The 27,542-nt window shown below is 33.7% G+C and overlaps 1 protein-coding gene across 2 annotated transcripts in view; it reads right to left on the minus strand.

Annotated features, from left to right (window-relative positions):
- vav3 (vav guanine nucleotide exchange factor 3) overlaps positions 1 to 27,542 on the minus strand; it is a 200,657-nt gene that overhangs the window by 76,853 nt on the left and 96,262 nt on the right. For both annotated transcript variants that reach the window (XM_030123624.1, XM_030123623.1), the window contains exons 3-10: positions 16,567 to 16,625; positions 15,369 to 15,434; positions 11,077 to 11,185; positions 6,887 to 6,988; positions 4,758 to 4,826; positions 2,280 to 2,383; positions 962 to 1,061; positions 662 to 757 (exon numbers count right to left, since the gene is read on the minus strand). In XM_030123624.1, the coding sequence (XP_029979484.1) occupies positions 662 to 757; positions 962 to 1,061; positions 2,280 to 2,383; positions 4,758 to 4,826; positions 6,887 to 6,988; positions 11,077 to 11,185; positions 15,369 to 15,434; positions 16,567 to 16,625 (705 nt within the window). The remainder of the gene's footprint in view (positions 1 to 661; positions 758 to 961; positions 1,062 to 2,279; positions 2,384 to 4,757; positions 4,827 to 6,886; positions 6,989 to 11,076; positions 11,186 to 15,368; positions 15,435 to 16,566; positions 16,626 to 27,542) is intronic.

Here is a 27,542-nt window from a genome sequence, read left to right on the forward strand (position 1 = left end):
AAAAGTGACTAAAGTTGATTTCTAATGTGAAGAAAAGTCAAAATAAACCAAAAGTGACCGTTAAGAGCATCCATTTTGCACTTTAACTTCAGCAAAAGTCAACCAAACTTGACATATCTGTTGTATTTTTCTTCAAGTCTGTTGTTACACGTGAGATTAGAGTCACCGGGACCAAGGACTTTATATGTTTTTCCATCTCGCTGTGCTTATTATCCTTGTCTGGGTTTATTCCATCACCCCAGATCCTTTAAATACACTTCACCTCTCCACCTGTCTAGCTCCCTGTCTTGTTTTGCCTTAGTTCACATTATGTTTCCCATCTCCTCCGCCTCCATCGTCTCGATCAGATGACAATTATGTGCGGGTCGTTTCAGAGCCACAGTCATAAAGAGGCTCCAGAAATAGACGAGAGGAGCCTCAGAGCCTGAAGGACGAGGGCAGAGGGATGACAAACGTGGTCAACAGTGCCTCTGGTGGACAAAGGGGGAATGACAGGGGGCTGTTGCACATAATGACTGACAATTATCTGCAGATTCAGCCTCAAATTTGGGGTTCTGTCCTGTTTTTGCATCTCATGGTATTAAATAAAGATTTACAATTAAAGCCAAACTAAAAACCTTTGTATTAAATCGACTAAAATGCAATAAATGTGGATATTTACCTGGAGGAGGAGGTGATATTTCAACACTCGCTGCATGGGAACCACTAGAAGATCCCTCAGTGTGAACTTTCCATAGTTTGCTCTCTTTGAACACTCCTGTGCAAAGAAAACAAAACAGAAAATCCCATTATTCACACGACACACAGATGCAGAATGATGCTTCAGACCCATGAAAGCCAGAATATATGGCCTGCAATGCCTCAGGTTTACACTTGAGGGCATCGTCAGACCAGTCAGAGGCTGAAAAATGAGCTCTGAGGTTCCACGTCATCCTTTACTGTCACCACAGACACATTTTACCTCTAACTTCATACGAACGTCCTCTCTGTCTTTGCAAATATCATCTAGGGTGGCGATGGCTGTCTCCACATGGCTGCAGTATTTCCCATAGATCAATAACCTGTAGGAGAATAGAATAGAATAGAATAGAATAGAATTTTATTGTCACAGGAACAAGGAAATCAGTTTAGCAGCAAAAACACTTAGTGCAAAAAAAGGACTGTATAAAAATATCACACAAAATACTGAAAATGTACAGTAGGTATGTGCAAAAACTACAGGGTAAAATATTAAGTATACATATGCAACTAAAGTACTATAAAACTACTGATATATACAAAAGCTAATACTATACTACAGATGAGAAATATGCACAACAAATAAGGATTTATGTTTATGCATTTGGCAGACGCTTTTTTCTGAAGCGACTTACAGGGGAAAACCAATTAAATCACTCAAACAATCAAATTTATTTATATAGCGCCAGATCACAAAAAAGTTATCTCATAACACTTTATATATAGAGTTGGTCAAAACCAGACTCTAAGCCAATTTACAGAAACCCAACAGGATATATATATATATATATATATATAAATATGTGTGTGTGTGTGCAGGTAATCTAGGATATACGGTATACATGTGATCTTGGATATATGAAGGTAATATAGGATATATATGGTAATACAGAATATATGCAGGTAATATAAGTTATATTTAGGTAATATGGGATATATACTGGTAACATGGGATATATATATGGGATAAATACAGGTAATATCTAATATATATATATATATATATATATATATATATATATATATGTATATACAGGTAATATAGGATGCATATAGGATATATGCAGGTAATATGGTAATATAAGATATGCAGGTAATATAGGATATATACTAGTAATATTGGATATATACAGGTAATATAGAATATATACTAGTAATATTGGATATATACAGGTAATATAGAATATATACTAGTAATATGATAATATAAGATATGCAGGTAATATAGAATATATACAGGCAATACTGGATATTTAAAGGTAATATTGGATATATACAGGTAATATGGTAATATAAGATATGCAGGTAATATACGATATATACAGGCAATATTGGATTTATAAAGGTTATATAGGATATATACAGGTAATATATGGTATATACAGGTGAGATTATGAAAACAAGAGGCGGTGTACATTTCCTCCTCTGTAAGTATTCTTACTGAATATCTGTTAGTATTTAGTAAACATGCCACACAATATTAAATCTAATTGTGCATCAGATGTTGTGACATTTTAAGGACTGAAATGTGGAAACCGTACCTCTCTTTAAAAGTGATAAAGATCTGGAAAAGGTTTTGGGCACTTCTGTGTACGACTGAGTCTTGGATTTCAAGCAGTAAACATTTGTGAACTTTAACCAGGTCCTGGAAGAAAACAACAACATTCAGTTAGTATTTCAGAGTGAAATTGTGTCAATTATGTGATATCAAACTGAATTAATTTAGCATTTTGGTTAAAATTGCAGTGATGACAGTTGCTTATGTCTGCATGGAACATATTAGAGACAGTTTTGGTAAAAAAAAAAAAAAATCTGAGCAGGAAGATGGGGGTAATAAAAGTTATATATTTTCTGAGAATAAAGTGGTAAATTTATAAGAAAAAAACTCTCAAAGTTGCATTAAAAAGTCAAGTGTTCCCTGGAATTATAAAGTCATGAATGTCCAAAAAAACTAAATAATTTGCAACATTTAAGTCAGAAATTTACTTAATTTACTCATAAAAAGAATACAGTTGTAAATTAAGACGTTACTAACTGCAAAAATAAAATATCCTCAAAGATTATAGGGTCATAAATTTGTGGTGGAAAATCTAAATAATTCAAAATTAACTCATACATTTGCAAGAAAAAGAACTTGTTAAGTGTCTGAAATTAAAGAGGTATATTTCTGAGAAAAATACATAGAATAGTGGTAAATTTGTAATGGAAAAACTCACAATTGTCAGAAACTTTAAAATATCAACTAAGCATGTAAATTCAAGTTTGAGATGAAAAGAAATTCAAAATTGTTTAGTCATACATTTATGAGAAAAAAAACCTTTGAATTAAGTGATAACTTTGGAGAAAAAAAAAATTTGTGAACTTTATCTAAAAAACAAAACAAAAAAATCTAATATTTCCGGATATTTTTAAGCCATAGATTTTCATTTACGAATTTACAATTTTAAAAACCTAATAGAGATTAAAATTGAGTTCAACATTTTCAAAAATAATGGTACATTTATGATGGAAAACACATTATGTGTAGGAAATTATTAAATAACATCTGAGGATGTAACATCAACCTGTAAAATTTTTCAGATAAGTCATAAATTTAGATATAAAAGTATGTGAACTTTAACAAGAAGGTGATACATTTGGAATAAAACATTCATTAAGTTTGACAATAAATAAAATACCTCCTGATATTAAGCCATAAATTTGCACAGAATCATTTACAATATTAACTTAATATAGCTTAAACGTGAGAAAACACACTAATCCACACAAACAAAATCAAATACAGTTTAAAACTATAAAATTATACATTTGAAAGAAAAAAAAATGCAATTTTTTGGATTAAAATTGTACATTTATAAATCAGTCTATCAAGTTTATTTATACAGTAATTTACAGCAACATAAAGAACACCAAAGTGCTTTTCATCTAAAAGCATAATTAAATTGTAAGATAACAGTTTAATCAAACACTATAAATATGAAACATAAAACAATAATGCACAACACATAGTGATAAAATAAAACCACAGATTTAAAACCTAATAGTGTCTCAGTGGTAAGGGTTAAAAGCCATTCTAAACAGGTGTGCATTTAGGAAAAAATATGAACTAAATATGATTAAAATAAAGTATATATGCAAATAAATTCCTGCACTTGCACCAATTTTCAACATAATCACAAAAAAAATACACAAAACTACAGAAAAGTGCAGCCCTAAACATGCTCACACTTTTATCATGAAGTTACTACTTTATTCTCAGAAAAAATCCAAGTTACATTAAAAAATCTGGAGTTTTTGTCCCTAAATATGATCCATCATTAAGTAGGGGTGTAAGAAAATGTCGGTTCTGCAATATATCACGATATTATAGGTATTTATTCAAATGCAGATATGGTGGAGGTTCATTTTTGTTAAAAAAAAAAAAAAAAAAAAAAATATATATATATATATATATATATATATATATATATATATATATATATATAAAATTTACCACTTTTTTCTTAAATAATGTTTGTTCCTTTGTTGGGATTGCTCAAAAATACTGTTCTGATGTTAGTTCTGAAATAATAAAATATGAACATTCAAGCAGGATCTTAAACTGTAATGTCTGTAAAACATAATTTAAGTTTTAACACAGGAACATTTTGTGATATAGCATTAGATCCTGTTCTGATCAAATAAAAATGTTTAGTATTTGTGCATATTTCAGGTGTAATTCAATTCTTCAAGGAAATAATCATTTAAAAAAAGGAAACAAACAAAAAAAATTCTTTTTAACAGTATCCTGATATATCGAATTGTGATCCTAGTATTGTGATTTGTATTGTATCATCAGATTCTTGCCAATACACACCCCTATCATTACGTCCAATTGTCCCCAACAGGTCACCGTACCTTTGCCACTATAGAACCAGGGCTTAAACTGAGGATAAAAATGGACTGGTGTCGTTTGTTGACCTGGAGTCGACCCGGTGCAGATATTACACCGCTGCTTATCGCTAAAGACAAAGGCTTACCGGGATATTCACAAACACCTTCTCCATCTCGGCCACGGATAAATACATGGTGAGGGGCGTCATAAAGTGCTGCAGCAGAGACAGAGAGAGAGAGAGAGAATGCAACCCAATGAGGCTCGTCCCTCTGGAGAAGGAGTGGGAAAGTCATTTTGTGAGAAGCTATTATATTAAGGGGCCGAACTGCAAAAGAGCTGCAGTCAGCAAAAACAAGGAGGACCGTCTGGGTCACGACAATAATCTCATTTTCAGAGTTTGCAATTTAATGATTTCCTCTCAGAAACTCCCGCCGTATAGTCACCTCGACATCTCAAAGGAGCAGGCGAGCACAAACTAAATTCCACCATCCACTTCATATCGAAAGTCATCTACTGAGATGCTCCGCTGGGAAATCAGCCCAGGGCTTTTTCCAGACGTACAGAGGGGAGGCAAGTAGTTGCGATGGGGGGGGCACGAGGCGGTGGGCGTCCGTGGAAGTGGAGGGTAAAGAGGAAAACTTCCACAACAGGCACACAGCTCAAACATTTGGTCTCATTACCCACTAATTTCATGAGTAGAAACCTCCTTTCACTCTTTTATTTGTCTGTGGGACCTTAGATTTCTGACGCTGTTCATTATTTTTTCCATTATAGCTTTAAAAGTAGTGATTGTATTCAGGATATAAGAAAACCAAAGTGGTTTCTAGTGCTGTACAGGAAAAGAATGGGATAAAAAGTTAGTTTCTCTTTAATTTTACTTCAGTTCTGCAGTGAAACAAGTTCCAGCAAAGCAAAAGTTTATTATTATTATTATAAAAGTACTCCTGTAAAAGTAAAGATACAGATAGAGATGAGTAATACTGAGAGAAAAATGTTATTGAAATTAGATTTAAATTGGCATTTTTTGCTGATTTTTTGGGGTTTTTGTTTCTATTTCAGCCCTTAACACAAAAATCGTCATTATAAATGTGAAAATAGTTCACCCTTCATCAGGTTATCTTTGAATAATTGTAGAAATGTATGTAAAAACCTTAAATATTACAAGATGGGTAAATATTTCCCATTGCCATCAATGAAAATACGTCTTATTCACAAATATAAATATATCAGTGTATCCCTAAAATTAAGCATTCTGCCTTTGACTGATATTTTCACTCCTTTTTTTCTATTTATATTTTCTACTTCTACTACTAATGCATAATATAATCCTTAAATACATTAGATGTACCCACTAATTTCACACCTCTGAACGTCCAAATGGGTCATATTTGATGACCATGAAAAGATGAAAAACTATTTTACACTAATTATTTACATGTATTGATAGAATTAGTGGATCAGCAGATATTAAACAGTTTAAATCAGTAGGTGGATGGTGGATGTTTGGGTCTTTATGGGCTAAAGCTGAAGGTTATTATATCAAAAACAGAGAAAACTGAAGAAAAAGTGACATTCTCAGTGTATATAAAAAATATTAGGAAGTGGCCATGAAAATATTATGTCTTTAAAGGTCAAAGCACAGAAAACTGAAGAAAAAGTGACTTTTTCCGTAAAATATGCAATTAGCTGAACATATAAACAAACTTTTACAACCTTATTTTGTTCATGGCACTGATTTTTTTTTATTTTTTTTTTTTACTTCATTTCTTTTCATTCATTTTATTTATTATTTCATTTGTTTTTGTTCACTTTGTTGCTCATTTCCCAGTATTAATTGTTCACTACGGAGCCTCTGAACATCCAAATGGATCATATTTGATGACCATGAAAAGATGAAAACTATTTTACACCAATTATTTACATGTATTGATAGAATTAGTGGATCAACAGATATTAAACAGTTTAAACCAGTAGGTGGATGGTAGATGTTTGGGTCTTTATGGGCTAAAGTTGAAGGTTATTATATCAAAAACAGAGAAAACTGAAGAAAAAGTGACATTTTCAGTATATATATTAAAAAAATATTTGGGATTTTACACCAATTATTTACACGTATTGATAAGATTAGTTGATCAACAGGTATTAAACATTTAGATCAGTAGGTGGATGGTGGATGTTTGGGTCTTTATGGGTTAAATCAGTTCCACGTCTTCTTGTTTTCATACTATAAATCAGTGCATGTGTTGGTGTTTTGAGGAGGGGGTCGGTGTGTACCTTCTCTATGGACTCCAGGGTCTCGGTGTACTTCTCCTCCGTCTGCTTGATCTCTGTTAAACAGCAGCTCCTGATGTCGGTCTCGGCCTGTTTCTGAAACGCCTACACAGAAACGGACCGTCTGTTACCATGTGTCAGCACCGTGGGCTCAACAACTGAGTCGTCAAACAGATGTGGACAGAACAGGACACGGATCCACACATGTTGGACTGACAGTACATGAGGGATGTTTATTTTCACAGAGCTGTTATAGCTTTACTATAACTTTTATCCTGTAATTATTAAACTACATACATAAAGTGTGCATACTATAATATTATATTTACAATAATTATAATATCCACTACTTTATTATTTACTACTTTGCTAAGTGTTTCTACTACTACAGTACTCTACTAGGTTTTTTTTTTTCATTATTGTATTGTTATTTTCTTGTGGTATTTCTTGTGTGTATATTCGGTGTTGTGTTGCTATTGGAACCTCAGTTTCCCAAAGGATCAGTAAAGTTTTATCTAATCTAATCTAATAGACATAAGCAAAATACAATGAAATTTACTAGATCTACAGTTGTCAGGGCTAAAATGAGTCGCTTAGCTGTTACTGTCTCAATAAACTGCATAAGAATAACGATATTAGAATTAAGATAAAGGCCTTCTGGTTATTTCTGACAAAAATTGCAATGGACAGAGACATGTAAAAAACAATGATCTGACAAACCGCTGTTACTTCATCTGTAAGGGTATCATGCCGTATTTCATTTTCAACACTTTTAGTTAGCAGCGGCTACTTCACAGCTAACATTATTGCATAAGAATACCATGTGATGCAGTAAGAAAAGTGTTACATACATCTGAAGTATCTGTCTTCTTGTCTTTTGATGTGACAAAGTATCACAAACACTTTTAACAATTAATTTGTCCTTTTCCTAATGGCTAACGCTATTAGCTAGCAAATCATGTAGTATTAATTTTCGCTGTTTAGGCCCAATGCTTTCTAAAAACCAACATACATTAGAGTCTGTTAACTATATCAGACGTCAGCGATCTTAGCACTCACCTACTTCACAGCGACTATTATTGTATGACAGTGTTATATGACACAGCACAAAAAGTGTATAATCTATTTTACTGTCATTTCACATGACAAAATGCGTGAAACACAATTTTCACAAGCGATGTACACTTTCCTAACACGTACAGCTAATGCTATATAAGCTAGCAACTTGTATAACACTATTAGCTGTTTAACGGGTTCTAAATCCAACATGTTAGATTACAGCAAACATTAACATTCATTCTACTTCACAGCTAACATTATTGCGTAAGAATACCATGTGATGCAGTAAGAAAAGTGTTACATATGTCTGAAATATCTGTCTTCTTGTCTTTTGATGTGACAAAGTATCAGAAACACACTTTTCACAATTTATTTTTTTCCTAATGGCTAAAGCTATTAGCTAGCAAATCATGTAATACTAATTTTCGCTGTTTAGGCCCAGTGCTTTCTAAAAACCAACATACATTAGAGTCTGTTAACTATATCAGACGTCAGCGATCTTAGCACTCACCTACTTCACAGCGACTATTATTGTATGACACTGTTATGACACAGCACAAAAAGTGTATAATCTATTTTACTGTCATTTCACATGACAAAATGCTTGAAACACAATTTTCACAAGCGATGTACACTTTCCTAACACGTACAGCTAATGCTATATAAGCTAGCAACTTGTATAACACTAATATTAGCTGTTTAACAGGTTCTAAATCCAACATGTTAGATTACAGCAAACATTAACATTCAACTACTTCACAGCAAACATTATTGCATAAGAATACCATGTGATGCAGTAAGAAAAGTGTTACATATGTCTGAAATATCTGTCGTCTTGTCTTTTGATGTGACAAAGTATCAGAAACACACTTTTCACAATTTATTTTTTTCCTAATGGCTAACGCTATTAGCTGGCAAATCATGTAGTATTAATTTTAGCTGTTTAATGGTTTCTAAAAACCAACATATATTAGTCTTTCAGCTACATCAGACGTCAGTGAACTTAGCATTCACCTACTTCCCCGCTAACATTATTGTATGATACTGTAATATGACACAGGACAAAAAGTGTAAAATCTACTGTATTTTACTGTCATTCACATGATGAAATCCTTGAAACACAATTTCCACAAGCGATTTACACTTTCCTAACATGTACAACTAACGCTATATAAGCTAGCAACTTGAATAACACTAATATTAGCTGTTTAACGGGTTCTAAATCCAACATGTTAGATTACAGCAAACATTAACATTCATTTTCTTTACAGCTAACATTATTGCATGATACAGTCATGTGTAAAGCTAATGCTAATAGCTAGCAGAGTCCATTGACTACATGAGACAACAGCTAATATTAGCATTTAGCCACTTCACAGCTACTATTAGCCTATTGCATGATATTTTTGTGACACAACAGCAAAAGTGTAATAAATAAATTAGTAATTAAATTTTCAAAATTAATTTACACCTTTTCTTCACATGTACAGCTAACACTTTTACCTAGCACACAGGTGTCAAACTCCCGTCCTCAAGGGCCAGTATCCTGCATGTTTGAGATATTTCCCTCTTCCAGAACACCTGGTTCACTTAATGATCAGCTCATCATCCAGCTCTGCAGAAGTCTGATAACGGCCTGATAATGGCTTCCAGGTGTGATGGAAGAGGGAAACATCTAAAACATGCAGGATGTCAGCCCTCGAGGACTGGAGTCTGACACCCCTAACCTAGCAAATTGTGTAAAGCTAATGCTAGCTGTTTAACTGTTTCTAAAACCAATATATATTACAGTCCTTTAACTACATTAGACAACAGCTAACTTTAGCATTCAGCTATTTTATTGCTAACATTATTGTATGATATTATTATGACACGGCAGGAAAGTGTAAAATGCCCCTGAAATATCTGTCTTGCTGTGTTTTGACATGAAAAAATGCTTGAAACACAATTTCCAAGATTAATTTACAACTTTCCTTACAAACAACGAATACTATTAGCTAGCAAATTGTGTAATGCTAATGCTAGCTGTTTAACTGTTTCTAAAACCATTATATCGTACAGTCCTTTAACTAAATTAGACAACAGCTAACTTTAGCATTCAGCTATTTTATTGCTAGCATTATTGCATGGTACTATTATGACACAGCAGGAAAAGTGTAAAATGCATCAGAAATATCTATCTTGTTGTGTTTTGACATGAAAAAAATGCTTGAAACACACTTTCCAAGAATAATATACAACTTTCCTAACATACAACAAATTCTATTTGCTAGCAAATTGTGTAATGCTAACGTTTCCCTCACATTTTCCACACGACATTCTGAATGAGGCCTTTAACTGACTAAGACATGTGGGGTATGTGGGTTTTATAGGGATTTTGAATATGTATGCAGCACAGATACATCACAGATTTTAATGCAAGTTGTGATACTTGACACAGGACAAAGACCCTCTCTGGAAAAATCTATATTTCTAGTCATATACTGGTAAATATTAGGACAGAGGGTATCAACAGGTTGTTGGATATGAAATAACGACCATTTCCAGAAAATCTGACAAAATAAAAACAGGAGGATGAACAAACAAAACCTATTTTCAATGAGATTATTAATAGCAGCAGAATATTACTGGAATATTCATCATTATTAATTATGTAAACTGCTTGTTAGGAATTTTGTCTTTTCCAAAGCGACGCCAAATGCAAAATATGGGCTATTTTGTGCATGTAAATGTTGTCACTCTTAAGTACAAAAATGATGAAAAGACAAATAAAAGAGATAAGTAAAGATGAGAATGAAGTGAAAATGATGTAAAGAACAAAAATGATGCAACAAGATAAAACTGACACATGATGCAACAAGATGAAAAAGCCAAAAGTCAGTGATGTAATTCTGTAAATTCATCTTTGAATATTTATCTGTTCGGTCATTGAGCTGAAAAACACAGGGAAGAACTGCATTAAATATGAGTATATGCACCTGAACTGTCCACAGTATGAGATTTATCTGCAATTTCCTGCTAAATTAATGTTACATAAGCTAAAGGTAGAGGTGTTTTGGATTGTGTAACCATTTTCTTTATACACATGTAAGTGTCTCGGGTCTAAATAATGCAGTGTTAGATCCTGGACTGACCGGAGGAGGGATGGCCTCTGTCTTCATCAGGTCTTCATAGATCTCCCCGCCGTCTTCATCATCATACACACAGTCGTACAGATCCTCCTCATCCTCCACGCCGTTCTCGCTGCAACACAAACGACAAATATGTTCCTCACATTACATGACATGAGGCTGCAGAGTTTAACAACCGGTGGGAAAACTCATCCTGACAACCAGCGGAAAAGCTCCGTCAAACAAACACAAAAACCCACACATTTCTGCTTTTACCGACATGGATTTTAATACTTTGCTACAAATCTTGTTAGCGGGGGACAACACTTAATCCATATCTGTGAAAGTGGCTTAGACACGCACACGTACACACATTGACAGAGTTTTATGTGTAATACCACAGGCCTTTTCTGACTTTCTGCTCAGGTTTTAGTCTATTACCAACCTTAGCAACTGACTGAAAAGGGTTCTATGTAGTGTTGATGTTCAAAACTCTCACCAGCAGGGGTCAGTCTGGTACCAAAACACACTTAAGACGAACCAAAACCATCAACGAATCAACACAATGGCCTTTTCTTAATATCAAGTACAGTCGTGTGAACTCAACAAGTACGGACTTGGTCAGAACGGTCCTAAGAACGCAAGTCTGTCTGTAATTGGAACAGCTGCGTATTTGCGAACTTTTCTCCTGGCCTCTGCTGTATTTACACCATCAGCTCTAGCATTCAAGAGTAGCATGAAGTGCATCTTGGGAAAAATTTCCCCTCCAACTGTAACAGAGTCAATTATTTCGCAGGAATGTGGGTATGAATATGATATTGTGTATTGTTATAATTACGCAAAATCTGTTCATTTTATTGTCATTTCTTTTGGTTGGTACCTGACATTGTGGGCCTCTGGGTCAGTACGTGGAACTTTAAATTTGAGTCTGTTCCCCAGCGAGCAATTTGCAGTGTGACACTGTGCGCTATAACTGGAGTTTTTGCGTCTTTGCCTCTTCCCTTTTGTTCCGGATTTCTGTGGGAGCGGTAAGCAGCCATGCAGTTAATGGAAAATTTTTGGTTTAGCCTCTGCTAATTTAATTTTTTACATGAATTGGCTAGTTCAGGCTGTATGAGGTGCTTATAATGTGCTGAAACACCTTTCTGTGTCATTTTGGTTTTTGTAGGAGCTTGTTTTACGGGGGGTCGCTGACCGGAAGTTTTTGTGTTTTTCTGTCACTTGTCAGGAACGAAAAAAAAGACAATGAACGGAGACTGCCTCCAAAGACATATGTGCGCGTCTCGTTCTTAAAAAAATCACAACGCAGAGTTCGACACCACCGGTTACACAAGTCTACACGAGTCACCAACTAGTGCATCTTTGGTTTAAACTAGCTGACAAGAATAACATCTGGATATTACACGAGTTCTTGGTTTATGTGAACTTTCAATTGGAACAGCACTTGGGCCACGACAGATGATGTTTCATAAGAACGGAAGAACAGACAAGAATACGTATTGAGAAACTGGAAAAAATCTAAATCTTACCAAAGGTATTTTTCTCATATCTAGTCCAAATATCTCATCACACTTAGAATAAGACATAATCACCTAAAGAGTAACTTTTCAGTGAGATATAAGAACTGATTTGTAGACGAAAGATCTGGAAAATCTTATTTCAAGAAATCTTACCAAGATAATTTTCACTTGTTCCATTGGCAGATTTTTTCCTAATTCAAGCAAAAATATGTTGTATAAATTTTTTTTTGTACTTGTTTTTAGAGGAGCATTTTTTCCAGTGTATGTATCGACTGTATCAGTCACTGAATACAGTATAAACCTCATTATTACACACATCTGTATTATGTATCATCAAGTTTTTGCCTTCAAACAAAATCTCATTGACCATTATTTTGGCTCAAAATAACACTGTCTTGTAATTTTCATCTTTGTATCAGCTGATAGTTTACATTATAGCTCCATTAGCTTAGCTCTGTTAGCTTAGCTCTATTTTTAGACTGTAAACAGCCACAGTAAAACCACTAATCACTTCTGTTTTCTGTTCAGTTTGTGTTGTCAATAGCTCTTAGTTCTTCGTAGTATTGATATTCCAAACTCTCACCAGCAGGAGGCAGTCTGGTACCAAAACTACCAGCGAATCAATGCTATATATCCACAGACTGGATCACTCACTAAATACAGTATAAAGCTCATTGTTTACACACATCTGTGTTATGTCATCAGAATTTTGTCTTCAAACGAAATCTCATTGATGTTTATTTTGACTCAAAATAACAGTCTTATAATCTCCACGTGCTGCATCAGCTGATAGTTTACATTATAGCTCAGTTAGCTTAGCTCTGTTAGCTTAGCTCTATTTTTAGATGATAAACAGCCACAGTAAAACCACTAATCACCTCTGTTTTCTGTTCGGTTTGTGTTGTCAACAGCTCTTAGTTCTTCGTAGTATTGATATTCCAAACTCTCACCAGCAGGAGGCAGTCTGGTACCAAAACCACCAACGAATCAGTGCTATGTATCCACAGACTGTATCACTCACTAAATATAGTATAAAGCTCATTGTTTACACACATCTGTGTTATATCATCAAGTTTTTGTCTTCAAACTAAATCTCATTAACATTTATTTTGACTCAAAAAAATGCTGTTTTTTAATCTCCATGTGCTGCATCAGCTCATAGTTTACATTATAGCTCAGTTAGCTTAGGTCTGTTAGCTTAGCTCTATTTTTAGACTGTAAACAGCCACAGTAAAACCACTAATCACTTCTGTTTTCTGTTCGGTTTGTGTTGTCAATAGCTGAACTAAAGATCTGTTTGGAATCCATCGAACATGGTCAGAACTGTCACAGTTTAGTCTGAACCATGGATCAACAAACAGTAACTTAGCGAAAATAATAACATCCCATAATAACTTTGTACCTTCATAAGCCTCATAATCAAACTCAGGGCTTCGCTTCCCTCTGTTACTGTTAGATACCAGTTTGAAACATGGACTGGAGCTCGGTACAAAGCTCAGAAACCAGATAATACTGTGGGTTTAAAAACGTTTTCTGCTTGGATTGAGGAAATTATGTAGAATGAAAATAAACAACCTGGACATGATTATAGTGTTTGAACAAATGCACCTAAACATGTAAATTAACCTGTTATCCAAATACTCGGTGTGTAAAAGTGGAATTATGCTTTAAATGTGAGTCTGAGTGTTTTTAATTGGTGTAAATGTGTGGTGGGTTCATAAATATGCACAGATTTGGACGCAGGCTGAACAGATGATCCATCCACAGTTCCATATGACTTCAGATAAACTACGGAAAGAGTGAGGAGGATCATGCTGAGGGAGGAGGAGGACGAGGAGGTGGAGGTGGAGGAGGTCCAGAAAACACCCGCGAACAAATGGTGCTCATGGGTAAAATAGACAGAGAGGAGGAGGAGGAGAAATGAGGATAAAGGAGGAGGAGAAGGAAAGGAATAGGAGAAGAGAGGAGGAGGAGAGAAGGGGAGTAGGAAAGGAGAGGAGAAAGAAGGAGGGGAGCAAGAGGAGAGGAGGGGTAAGAAAGGAGAGGAGAGAAGGAGTATGAGAGAAGGGGAGTAGGAGAGGAGAAGGAGTAGGAGAAGGAGGGGAGCAGGAGGAGTAAGAAAGGAGAGAAGTAGAGGGAGAGGAGGAGGAGCAAGAAAGGAGAGGAGAAAGAAAGAGGGGAGCAGGAGGAGAGGAAGAGTAAGAAAGGAGAGGAGAAAGGAGGGGAGGAGAGGAGGGGTAAGAAAGGAGAGGAGAGAAGGAGTATGAGAGAAGGGAAGTAGGAGAGGAGAAGGAGGAGGAGTAAGAAAGGAGAGGGGAAGGAGGAGAGGGGGAAGAGTAAAAAAGGAGAGGGGCAGGAGAAGGAGGAGAAGAGGAGGAGTAGGGAAGGAGAAAGAGGAGAGGAGGAGGAGTAAGAAAGGAGAGGAGGAGGAAAAGGAGGGGAGCAGGAGGAGAGGAGTCAGGAAGAGAAGAGGAGAAGGAAGGGAATAGAGGGAGAGAAGGAGTATGAGAGAAGGAGAGTAGGAAAGGAGAGGAGAGGAGGAGGAGTAAGAAAGGAGGGGAGAGAGAGGGGAGGAGGAGAAAAAGAGTAAGAAAGGAGACGACAAGGAGGGGAGGAGAAGAGTAAGAAAGGAGAGGAGGAGTAAGAAAGGAGAGGACTAAAAAGGAGCAAAGTAGAGGAGGAGAGGAGTGAAGGAGAAGCAAAAAGGAAAGGAAACAGAGTGGAGAGTGGATGAAGAGAGGAAATGAAGGAAATGAAATGAATGCAGGATGGAAGCAGACAGAGGAGGTGTCGTACTCTATCAGATCCTCCAGGTGGTTGTAGATCTCCTCGTCTTCCAGACTCTCCTCTGTTGGAAAAGGCCTGTAAATAAAAACAGAAGAATGAATGAACATGACGTACAGATACACAAGCAGCACAACAGTCTGGTCTGACATGAAAAGATATGAAAAAAAAAACTAAAAATAATGAACAAATATGAGTGGAAGAACTGATAACAGTTCATCATGTACTAGAATCACACAAACATTTACATCACATTTAGTATTTTACATTATTTATATTTACACTGTAAAAAAAGGTACAAAAAAAAACCAAAAAATTAAAAAAACGGTAATATTCCGGCAGCGGGGGTGCCAAAAAATACTGGAAAATAATGGAAAATAACCATCTCATAAAAATACGGTAATTTTCCATAACTAAAATACAGTTTTTTGCCCTAACTTTACATGAGATTTTGCATATTTTTTGATTTTTTAATGTTTAATAAAGAATATTTACATGTAGTAAAACAATCAAATTACCTATAAATATATGTATGTAACTAATTTTCAATGAGACTCAGTTGTCCAATCCACTGATAAAAAAACTGTATTTGGACAGTTTATCAGTGCTTATACATGTTATACATTCACAAAAATACATTTATTCAACATTTTTGTTGTGAAACTTCCCATAATTACACAAGATATTTGTCAATTAAACAAGTCTTGTTAAACTTACAGAACAAATACTTCTTTAACGGTTAATTGTCAGTAATTTTATCTCGTTTTATTAATTTTTTTTAACAGTATTTAACTTTAAATTAACAGTTTAATCTGATCAATAGAAAATAAATATTTGTGAAATCACGATACATTTGCAAATGTATTTTAACTGTATTTTTCTGTGGAAAAAAAAATTTCTTTTTAAAAATGGAAATTTTATGGTTATTCAGTTACAGTTTTTCATGTTATTTTACATTTGACGTGTAAAATCACAGTTTATTTTTGTCATTTCATTGATATTTTCTTGTATCTTAAAGATACAGGAAAAATCTGTAAAATAAAAAGTGAAAATTCTGTTAAATTACAGCTTTTTTTTTTTACAGTGTAGAATAACACAAACAAAATCATAAACAAAAGTGAAAAACATTACAACTGTGAAATATTCTTAAAAAAAACAAAACAAAAAAACCCCAGTATATGTTATCGTGTATCATAAAAGTTTTTTTTACCTGATCCCAGTTTGTTGTGCAAGTGCAGTGTGTGAAAGTTTCGATAGTGTGTCCATAACCTGCAACGACAAACACACACACGAGTTATTTTGTTATAAAAAATAAAACCCAGGTTCTTATAAAAAACTGTAGGTGTTGGTGCACTTCTGAAATCAGCCACACGAGGGCAGCATTTCCAAACATTCCAGCTGTCCTGCTATGTGAAGCCTGTAAACACATCTGATGAAGACAAACAGGTTTTATGGGCTGTAAACTGTCAAATGAATCCGGAAGTGCTGAAACAGACAGAAAATCATTCATGTATGGGATCATAAAACATCTCAACAGAAATAAAACAAACACTAACAGATGTACGGCGTAATAAAACCCACTAAATCAACACGAAGCTGCTTGGTTCAGCTCAGTTTATTCACAAATAAAATGCAAAGATAATCATAAAAATAGGAGATCGGACTCGTAAAAGTGACGCGTAGAGTGTGAATATGTAAAATTTCTGGCAGTGACACAAATTTTATTTTTGGAAACTACACTTTTATGATGCAATGAGGCGCGATTATAAGAATTTCATAAGATTTAAAGACTTTTAGTGGGAAAATAAATAACATTTATGCAAAATTACAGGAACATGGAAACTATAAACAGTCCCACTATGATGAAAGAACTATTTGCCCAAAATAAAAATGTTTTTTGAGCAGTTGGTGAAATAATTTTAATGATAGGATGATAATGTTTTGCGATACTGTTATTTTTTGCGTATTTGCTGAAATACATTTATATGTAACAAACATACAGACTTATTCTTATTTTTGTTATTTTTTTGTGCATATTTTCTGTATTAAAACAAGAGCATAAGCACTACAAACCATTCAATGTACAGTCATGGTTAAAAGTTTAAGCCAGAATAGTTGTTTTTTTATTTACTTTTTCCACCTGTTTTTATGGTAAAATGACGAACTATAGGCATTTTACAAGTTTTATTGACTTTTATTGGTAAATAAATGAAATTAATGCAAAACTATAAGAACATGGAAACCACTAGGAATTATACTATGATTAAAGAATTATTTTCCCACAATAAATGTTTTTTGCGCAGTTGGTGAAATAATGTTAATGGTAGTGTCGCGAAACATGATCATCCTGTTATTTTTTGCGCATTTGCTGTATTAAAATACATATATATGTAACATACATACAGGTTTATTCTTATTTTTGTTATTCTTTTGTGCAAATTTTCTGTATTAAAACAAGAGCATAAACATTAAAAACCATTTAATGCAGTCATGGTTAAAAGTTTTAGCAGTTTTTTTGAAAATAGTTATTTTTTTTACTTTTTTCCGCCTGTTTCTACAGTAAAATGATGAACAACTATAGGCATTTTACAAGTTTTATTGAGTTTTACAGGCAAATAAATGACATTAATGCAAAACTGTAAGAACATAGAAACTACTAGGAATTATACTATGATTGAAGAATTATTTTCCCACAATTAATGTTTTTTGAGCAGTTGGTGAAATAATTTTAATGATAGTATCGCAAAACAATCATCCTGTTATTTTTTGCATATTTGCTGTATTACAATACATTTCTATACAATATACATACAGGTTTATTCTTATTTTTGGGTTTTTTTGTGCATATTTTCTGTATTAAAACAAGAGCATCAACACTAAAAACCATTTAATGTACAGTCATGGTTTAAAGTTTTAGCAGTTTTTCCATAATTGTTCTTTTTTTTTTACTTTTTTTCCACTGTGTTTCTACAGTAAAATGAACAACAATAGGTATTCAACAAATTTTACTGACTTTTATTGGGAAATAAATGACATTAATGCAAAACTATAAGAAAATAAAAACTACAAGGAATTATACTATGATTAAAGAATTATTTTCCCACAATTAATGTTTTTTGAGCAGTTGGTGAAATAATTTTAACGATAGTATCACAAAACATGATCATCCTGTTATTTTTTGTGCACTTGCTGAATTAAAATACATTTATGTGTAACATAATACAGATTTATTCTTATTTTTGTTATTTTTTGTGCATATTTCATGTATTAAACTAGAAGCACTCGGAGAGCGCAGACCTCCGCCAAGGCTGATCAGTGCCCCCCCCCCCGATCACCACCAAAATTTAATCATTTCTTCCTTATCCCATTTCCAACAAACCCTGAAAATTTCATCAAAATCTGTCCATAACTTTTTGAGTTATGTTGCACACTAACGGACAGACAAACAAACAAACAGACAGACAAACAAACAAACAAACAAACCCTGGCAAAAACATAACTTCCTTGGCGGAGGTAAACAAGAGCATAAACACTAAAAAACATTTAATGCAGTCATGGTTAAAAGTTTTAGCAGTTTTTTTGAAAATAGTTATTTTTTTTACTTTTTTCCACTATGTTTCTACAGTTAAATGAACAACTATAAGCATTTTACAAGTTTTATTGAGTTTTATAGGCAAATAAATGACATCAATGCAAAACTATAAGAACATGGAAACTACTAGGAATTATACTATGATTTAAGAATTATTTTCCCACAGTAAGCTTGTTTTTTGAGCAGTTGGTGAAAAAAGTTTAATGATGGCATCACAAAAAATGATCATCATCAACATAAATTTTCTTATTTTTTTGCATATTTGCACTATTAAAACAAGAACATATATCGTAAAAATTTCAGGAAAAAAAAAAGTTTCTGCATTAAGGCAAATATTATTTTTTTGATATAGATATTTTAGACATTTTTCTAAGGTACAATGAAGAACAATTATAAGCATTTTACAAGTTTTAGTGACATTTATTGGCAAAGCGTCAATTTCTAAGGAAGTAAAATATAGAATTATATATTTTAATACTGGAAAACAAGGAGAAATGTGTATGATTTCCTTACTCCTGGCAGGATTTATTGGTTTTTAGAGTAGATAAAAGTATAGGTTGGGTGGTTATTATTATTATTATTATTATTATTATTATTATTATTATTATTATTATTACTATTTGGGTGGTTTGTTTTGAGCTTTATTTGGTTAAAGTTAATTTTCCCATTTATGATTTCCATTATAGCTCACATTAACGTCCATACACAATAAGAACAATAAGAACAAACCAACAAGAACCAACCCATAAAAACATCTTATTTCACAGACTAGTCCAACTAAAACTGAACAAAATCCTAAAACCAACAGTAAAACCTATCCTAAAATAAAACTACAGTAAAAAGAAATAAAAGAAAGTGGAAGAAACAGGAGATTTTACATGGGTTTAAAGAAAAAAAACAAACTTTCCATCCATTTTTACTTCACTTTTCTGCATTCCCTGTGACATCACCAGTCACATGACCTGATCAGGAATTGATCGCCCTGGTAACCGACCCGGGTGCATCCACAGCTACTGTAAGTATGACACGCAATTTCACGCCGCTGTGGTCAACCCGGGCACCGCCGTCCTTGACCCCGAACGTGAGACCTGTTCAAGTCTATCGCCGCTGTCGGTATCGCCGTGTCCGCTCTCGCCTCTTGGCAAACGTCCCACAATCCTCTGCTGCGGGGTCACCTGTTCAGTGACATAACACCGAGATGTGCAGATAAAAACATGCCTCCACGCTCGCAGATGTAATGAAGATGCATGGGCCCTGCAGCTGAAGCTCCCGCAGATCAATACTGATCACACAACGGGCTGCCCCCCCGCCCCCCCCACCCCCACTGCTCCACACAGCACACACTCCAGCCCACACTTTGTACTACATTTACCCTCCTAGGGCTGTTATGTAGTTTTATTCCCATACAGTTCACAGACTCTTAACTCTGAGTAGGATCTGCGCTCCATCGCATCCATCAAACCAATCAAAGATGGATGCCGCTGTCACTCAAATGTCACCTGATCGCTCCAGAGTTCAGCTCTGATTATAAATTAACCCTTTAAAGACGACATTTTTGCATCCAGTGTCATTCAAATTATTTATTTCTTTTTTTATTAATTAATTAATTTATTTATTTTGAATATGCAAAGAAACAAAACAAAATAAACAAAATAAAGCATTTAAATGGACAGAATCTATCTCCAAGCACATACAAGTCTGAATTTTGCATGGTCGAAAAGGAGTAGGAAGAAGTACAAACTTCTTTAATCCAACCCCTCAGTGCTTTTACACCTTTATCATCAACTTAATACAAGAATCAAACAATACTATTTTCCTAATTTTGGCATCGAACCACAACAAATACATAAAGTATGATGCAGTAACTGAATTATACACAACAAAATGTTCATGTCAGTACAGTCATACAAACACACTCAACAATTCAACTATTTTCTTCAATAATTACCACAGATTTATCAATGCAACAACATCCATAAACAAACAGGCCTCATTGTTATTATTAACTACTGGACCAATTAAGAATAATTTTTTCAAACTGAATTATGTTTGATATTTTTTTTTTATCTCCACACACAATTTGTTCCATAATTTTACTCCACAGATGGTGATACAGAAACTTTTTTAACGTAGTGTGTACTTTATGAAACTTTAAATTTCACTTTCCCCTTAAATCATAGCCTCCTTCTCTTTCACAAAACATTTCTTGAATATTGCCCGGCAGTAAGTTCTTCTTTGCTTTATACACTATTTGAATAGTTTGGAATTCCACAAGGTCAATGAGATGTAAAGTTTTAGATTGTAAAAATAGTGGATTTGTGTGTTCACGAAAACCAACATTGTGAACGATTCTTAGTGCTCTTTTTTGCAGTAGAAAAAGTCTTTGTAATGAACTTGCATATGTGTTTCCCCATACCTTCAAACAGTCACTTAAATAGGGTAAGACCAATGAATTATACAGAATCTGAAGTGACTTTCGATCTAAGATCCCCTTTGCTCTGGCCAAGACTGAGATGCTTCTTTATATAAATTATATATAAATTGTATATAAATTACCGTAACTCCCGAATCGTAACATCATCTGAAAGCTGAGATCAGCAGGGGTGGAAAGGGGGCGGAGCCAATAGCAGCAGAATGCAGTCAGTGAGAGAGAGATGGTAGGTTTTTATAATTTTAAGCAGCGTTTTGTCTGTGTTTTTGCAGGAAATTCTTATAAAACAAGGTTTTCAAACATGCAGCCCATCAAAGGTTCCAATCCGGCCCCTGGGATGAATTTGTAAAAATTCCAGTCAAGGTTGTCGAACTCCTTTTAGTTTGTTCCACATACAGACCAATATGATCTACAGTCAAATAATAACATAATAACCCACAAAAAATAATGACTCCATATTTTCATCTTGGTTTGATGTGAAGAAAATATTACATCATGCCTATAGATATTGACAACTTCAAAGTGCAAAAAATAACATTAAATTATGGAACTATTTACATTTACAACCTATCCTGTAACAATTAAATGTGAATAACCTGAACAAATATGAACAACCGGAAATATCTAAAGAAAATGAAGCACAATTTTAACACATTTTCTGCCTGTTACTCAGTGTTCAGTGTCGTTGTAGATCTGATCCATAATGCACATGTAGAAATGATAAGTTGAGGCAGAATATTGTTAAAATTGCACTTATTTTTCTTGAGCAATTTCAGTTTTTTCAGGTTATTCACAGCTTTTTTGTTTGGATGGTTTATAAAAGTAAGTATTTTCATAATTGAATGGGTTTTTTCCTGCACTAAAACAAAGACAAAAATATGGAGTTGGCATTATTTATATGTTATTATGCTATTATTTTACTGGAGATCATATTGGTCAGTACGTGGAACCTGAACGAAAATGAGTTTGACAGCTTTGACTGTGGAATTTTTGCGCTTTGCAAATTCATCCCACGGGCCAGATTGGAACCTTTGGCGGGACGCATTTAGCCCCCAGGCCACATGTTTGAGACCCCTGATATAAATGAATAACCAAAACAGGGTAAAATTAAATATTAACCCTTTCATGTATACTGGTCACTACAGGGGACAGCTATTCTACAGGCGTTCTCTTATATATTCATGGATTTTTTTGTTTGTTTGTTTTTGCATATATCTTTATTAAAGTTTTAAGACACTACGTATCTTTTCTGACATGAATTGGTAACACTGTGTAGATCTCACCTGAGCATACTCTCACCCCCAGAATTACAACCCCCCCACCTCCAGTTTTCACACAATTTATCTGTAAATACATGTTTTTTTATTTCAAAAATTAAATGCAAGGTGTCCAGCTGAGTGGACATTTTTGCAACTTCATGTAAAATAGGTTCATAAGATCATTTTTATTAGTAGTAGTAGTATGTCTTTTCTTAACTTTATTTTTTGTTTGTTATATATTTTTTGTTTATTTATTTATTTTTCATAAGAAAATTTTCAATTGCATTGTTTTTTTTTTCATGCTTAAAGAGGAATAAAAACACTCAGGAAAAAAACCTTGATTAAGGTTCTCATAATTCGTGCATGAAAGGGTTAAACATTAAAAACATTAAAAAGAAACAACATCACGTGAAGGCAAGTCTATAAAAATGCATTATAAGAAGTGATTCAAAAGATGATGAGATGATAATTAACGGCCTGATATTGAAAGTTAAGTTCTTCCAGGTTAAGAAAAAAAAAGAAGTGATTTAAAAGATGATGAGATGATGATAATTAATGGTCTGATATTGAAAGTTAAGTTCTTCCAGGTTAAGAAAAAAAAGTTATTTAAAAGATGAGATGATGATAATTAACGGCCTGATATTGAAAATTAAGTTCTTCCAGGTTAAAAAAAAAAAAGGTGCTTTAAAAGATGATGAGATGATGATAATTAATGGTTTGATATTGAAAATTAAGTTCTTCCAGGTTAAAAAAAAGTGATTTAAAAGATGATGAGATGATGATAATTAACGGCCTGATATTGAAAGTTAAGTTCTTCCAGGTTAAGAAAAAAAAAGAAGTGATTTAAAAGATGATGAGATGATGATAATTAATGGTCTGATATTGAAAGTTAAGTTCTTCCAGGTTAAGAAAAAAAAGTTATTTAAAAGATGAGATGATGATAATTAACGGCCTGATATTGAAAATTAAGTTCTTCCAGGTTAAAAAAAAAAAAAAGGTTATTTAAAAGATGATGAGATGATGATAATTAATGGTTTGATATTGAAAATTAAGTTCTTCCAGGTTAAAAAAAAGTGATTTAAAAGATGATGAGATGATGATAATTAACAGCCTGATATTGAAAATTAAGTTCTTCCAGGTTAAAAAAAAAAAAAAAAAAAGTGATTTAAAAGATGATGAGATGATGATAATTAACGGCCTGATATTGAAAATTAAGTTCTTCCAGGTTAAAAAAAAAAAAAGGTGCTTTAAAAGATGATGAGATGATGATAATTAATGGTTTGATATTGAAAATTAAGTTCTTCCAGGTTAAAAAAAAGTGATTTAAAAGATGATGAGATGATGATAATTAGCAGCCTGATATTGAAAGTTAAGTTCTTCCTGGTTTAAAAAAAACAGACATTTTCTGACTCTTTTATTCCAAAAACAACCTACTCGTCCAGTAAATCTCGGCGGCCTGTTATGATAGCAGTGAGCATCTGATGGGTGGGAGGCTGCAGGGTGTGAGTGACGGGGTTAATGTGGGCAGAAACAGCAGAGTTCAGAGCCATTTTCACACCGCACATGCAATCAGGTGTTTTCTGCAATCACGCTAATCACAGTTTTGATTAAACGGCTGCGGTCGCTCGATTGAAACGCTCAAATGGGAAAATAAATGCTGAGCTGATTAGAAGGACTGCACCACAGAAAACTGACAAATCCACTGAAAATCGATCAACATCATGTAACGACGTCTGAAGCAGAGCGGTCGAACCAATACTAAAGCAAAAATATTTAAGTGTAGTACCGCTGACGGCCACTAGAGGGTGCTCTGGAAAGCCCTGGCTCCCATAGACTTACACTGACCAACTATAAGATACTTCAAAATATGTTAAACTGAATGTCTGCAGCACTGACACTGACTCACAATAAGTGGACAAAAGTATGTGGACACGTTGGATTCAGGTGTTTCTTTTCTAACAGGGGTCTGGGATACGAAACAATAATGATAAATGACATAATACAGTTTTATATTGGGATAAATGTCATTGATTTGGTTAATTTTTTAGTTTTATTTTATTGGTTTATTAAATAGGGACCATGCATATTTATGAACATTGCTGGTACACCCATGTAAATATGCCAGAATTAGTAGAAATAACTTCTTTTCATCTGCAGGTGACAGAAACAAGACATAAAACAGCCAACATTAATATATCACTCGTTCGCTATAAATTGAAAATTTTGAAAATGCACATAATCATGACAAAGGTAGCATCAAAACAAACAAATAAACAAAAAAACAAATAGACATAGTATGATCACAGGGGCATTAGCCTGTACATTCACATCTCTACTTACATACACTGCAAAAATCTAAATCTTACCAAGTGTGTTTTTTTCTTATTTCTAGTCCAAATATCGCATCACACTTAAAATAAGACAGAATCACCTAAAGAGTAATTTTTCAGTGAGATATAAGAACTTTTTAGACAACAGATCTGGAAAATTTTATTTCAAGAAATCTTACAGAGATAATTTTCACTTGTTCCATTGGCAGATTTTTTTTTTTTTTAATTTGAATTTAAAAATTTGAATTAAGAAAAAAAAAAAACCTTGAATTTAGCAAAAACAAAAATCTTGAATAAAGCAAAAAAAAAAATAATAATAATAATAATAATAATAATAATAATAAATCTGCCAGTGGAAGAAGTAAAGATTTTCTTGGTAATATTTCCTGAAATAAGATTTTCGAGATCTAGTGTCTAAAAATCAGTTCTTATATCTCACTGAAAAGTTACTCTTTAGGTGATTCTGTCTTATTTTAAGTGCAATGAGATATTTGGACTAGAAATGAGAAAAATACACTTTGTAGGATTTTGAGTTTTTTGCAGAGTACAACTTAACAGAGAAACTTGGTTAGTTTGGTTTAAATTATCTTTGCTTCCAAAATGCCTCAGAGATGCACTGAAAAAAATGCCCTACTGGAATCAGCCTAATATTCCTAAATCTGGTCAAATTGGCTTATACTGAGCAAAAAATAAATACATCTGCCAAAGGGGTAAGAAAAAAATTCTTGGCTAGAATTGTTAAAACAAGCAAAAAAAAAAAAAAAAAAAAAAAAAAAAAAAAGGTCTATCAACTAAAAAAACACAAAAAAAACACAAAAAAAACAAAACAATGTGCTGTAAGACTAGATGAAAATGCTGGAATTTTTAGCAAACAGTGCTTAGTACAACAAATAAAATCACAGTCATTTAAGACAGAATTACTTTAAATGAGGAATTTTAGTCTCTGAGCTGGATATCAGCTGTTTTCTGTTTAGATGAAAAATAAGACAAATGTTCTAGAAATATGGCTTTTTTTCACTTTTTTAGAAATCCTTTTTTGCAGCGTGGTTTTAACTTAATTTCTCTCAACACTGATTTTGTTTTCTTCTTCTTTTTTTTTTTTTTTTTTTTTTACCCATGACACATTTTAAATGTTCTACCTTTGAATTTCTGAAACATTTTTCATGCTTTGACTGTAAATAATAATTTTGTTCCTCAACTAACCATCTACTTTCTTCACATGTCACTTTAGAAGAAAAACCTCCCATTAAACTTTAAGGAAATATTGATGTTTGTTTGTTTGTTTATATTATTGAAAAAGGCGACAAAATATCTCCAACATTACCATTCATACAGATATTATCTATTAGAGCCCTTTTCATATTTCTTATACATACAATAGTGTTTAAAAAAAAAAAAAAACGAACATATGAACTGGGTGCTTACAGTTTTGGTATTTCTCATGTAAAAACAAAGCATTACAATTCCTCTGGGTTCTTTAAACATTACATATGTTTTTGCAGAAAAACATAAAACGAAGACAAAATACAGGGAGATTATAAAAAAGAGGACATTTGTAGAGGAGTGATTCAAATTTTCGGTGGTTAGAGGATACAAACTTGATCCATTTGTTCCAAATATGAAAAAATGTATCCCTCTGGATTCTGACAGAGAAATTTTTTTCTATTTTGAATATTTGCAGGATGGTCTTGTACCAGTCTTCTATTGTTGGTGAAGTTTGATGTTTTTATCTCAAATCAGCATGAACTGGATGGTGTGTCCCAATATTTTTGTCCATGTATTTTGTAAACATCAATATTTCCTTCAACGATGTTTGTCCCAGTATAAAACTGTATTATGTCATTTGTCATTATTGTTTTGTATCCCAGACCTCTGTTAGAACAGAAACACCGGAATTCAACTTGTCCCATTACTTTTGTCCACATAGTGTATATAATAGTGTCAGTGCTGCAGACATACATGGATGTGATTCTAACTTGGCCCTCGTTCTGCTTATGAATCCAAACACACTTTTTTTTTCAGTCTGTGGCGTTCTCTGGACAACTCTGGACGTCTTCCAGTTTGAGCCGGCGGGTGTTTTTTTGGAGATGAGTCGAGTCGTGATGTTGTGCTTTTTGGCTTCAGTGAACACATGAGTCACATGCATTCGCTGTAACAAAACTGACCATCTGCACGGCCACTTTCTGAACGCTCACGTCTCGTATTCATTCCATCGGACGCCGTCGTAGTAATAATAGAAAAGAGTGTGTCACATGGAAGGACAGCACAGGAAATGACAGGGTTTTTATTCCAAGAAGAAAAAAAACTCATCAGTCAGCAAAGCAAAAATATCAATGATTACATCTGTACGACATACGGGGAAAAAAAGGAGCTGCTGTATGCAACATGTAAAAAATAAACTGTGGTGTCACCGTCACATGAATGCAGGAGCGTTCTTTAGGATGTGAAACTAGGATTCAGAGAAAAAACTAAGAAATACAGACAAACCTGAAGAATAACATCATCAGAACAACAAAAAAATGTAAGAACGAACTGTAATAGACAAAGGGAAAACCAGAAAAGGGGCTAAACTTA

The sequence above is a fragment of the Sphaeramia orbicularis genome, chromosome 20 (assembly GCF_902148855.1).
Source record: "Sphaeramia orbicularis chromosome 20, fSphaOr1.1, whole genome shotgun sequence".
NCBI lineage: Eukaryota > Metazoa > Chordata > Actinopteri > Kurtiformes > Apogonidae > Sphaeramia > Sphaeramia orbicularis.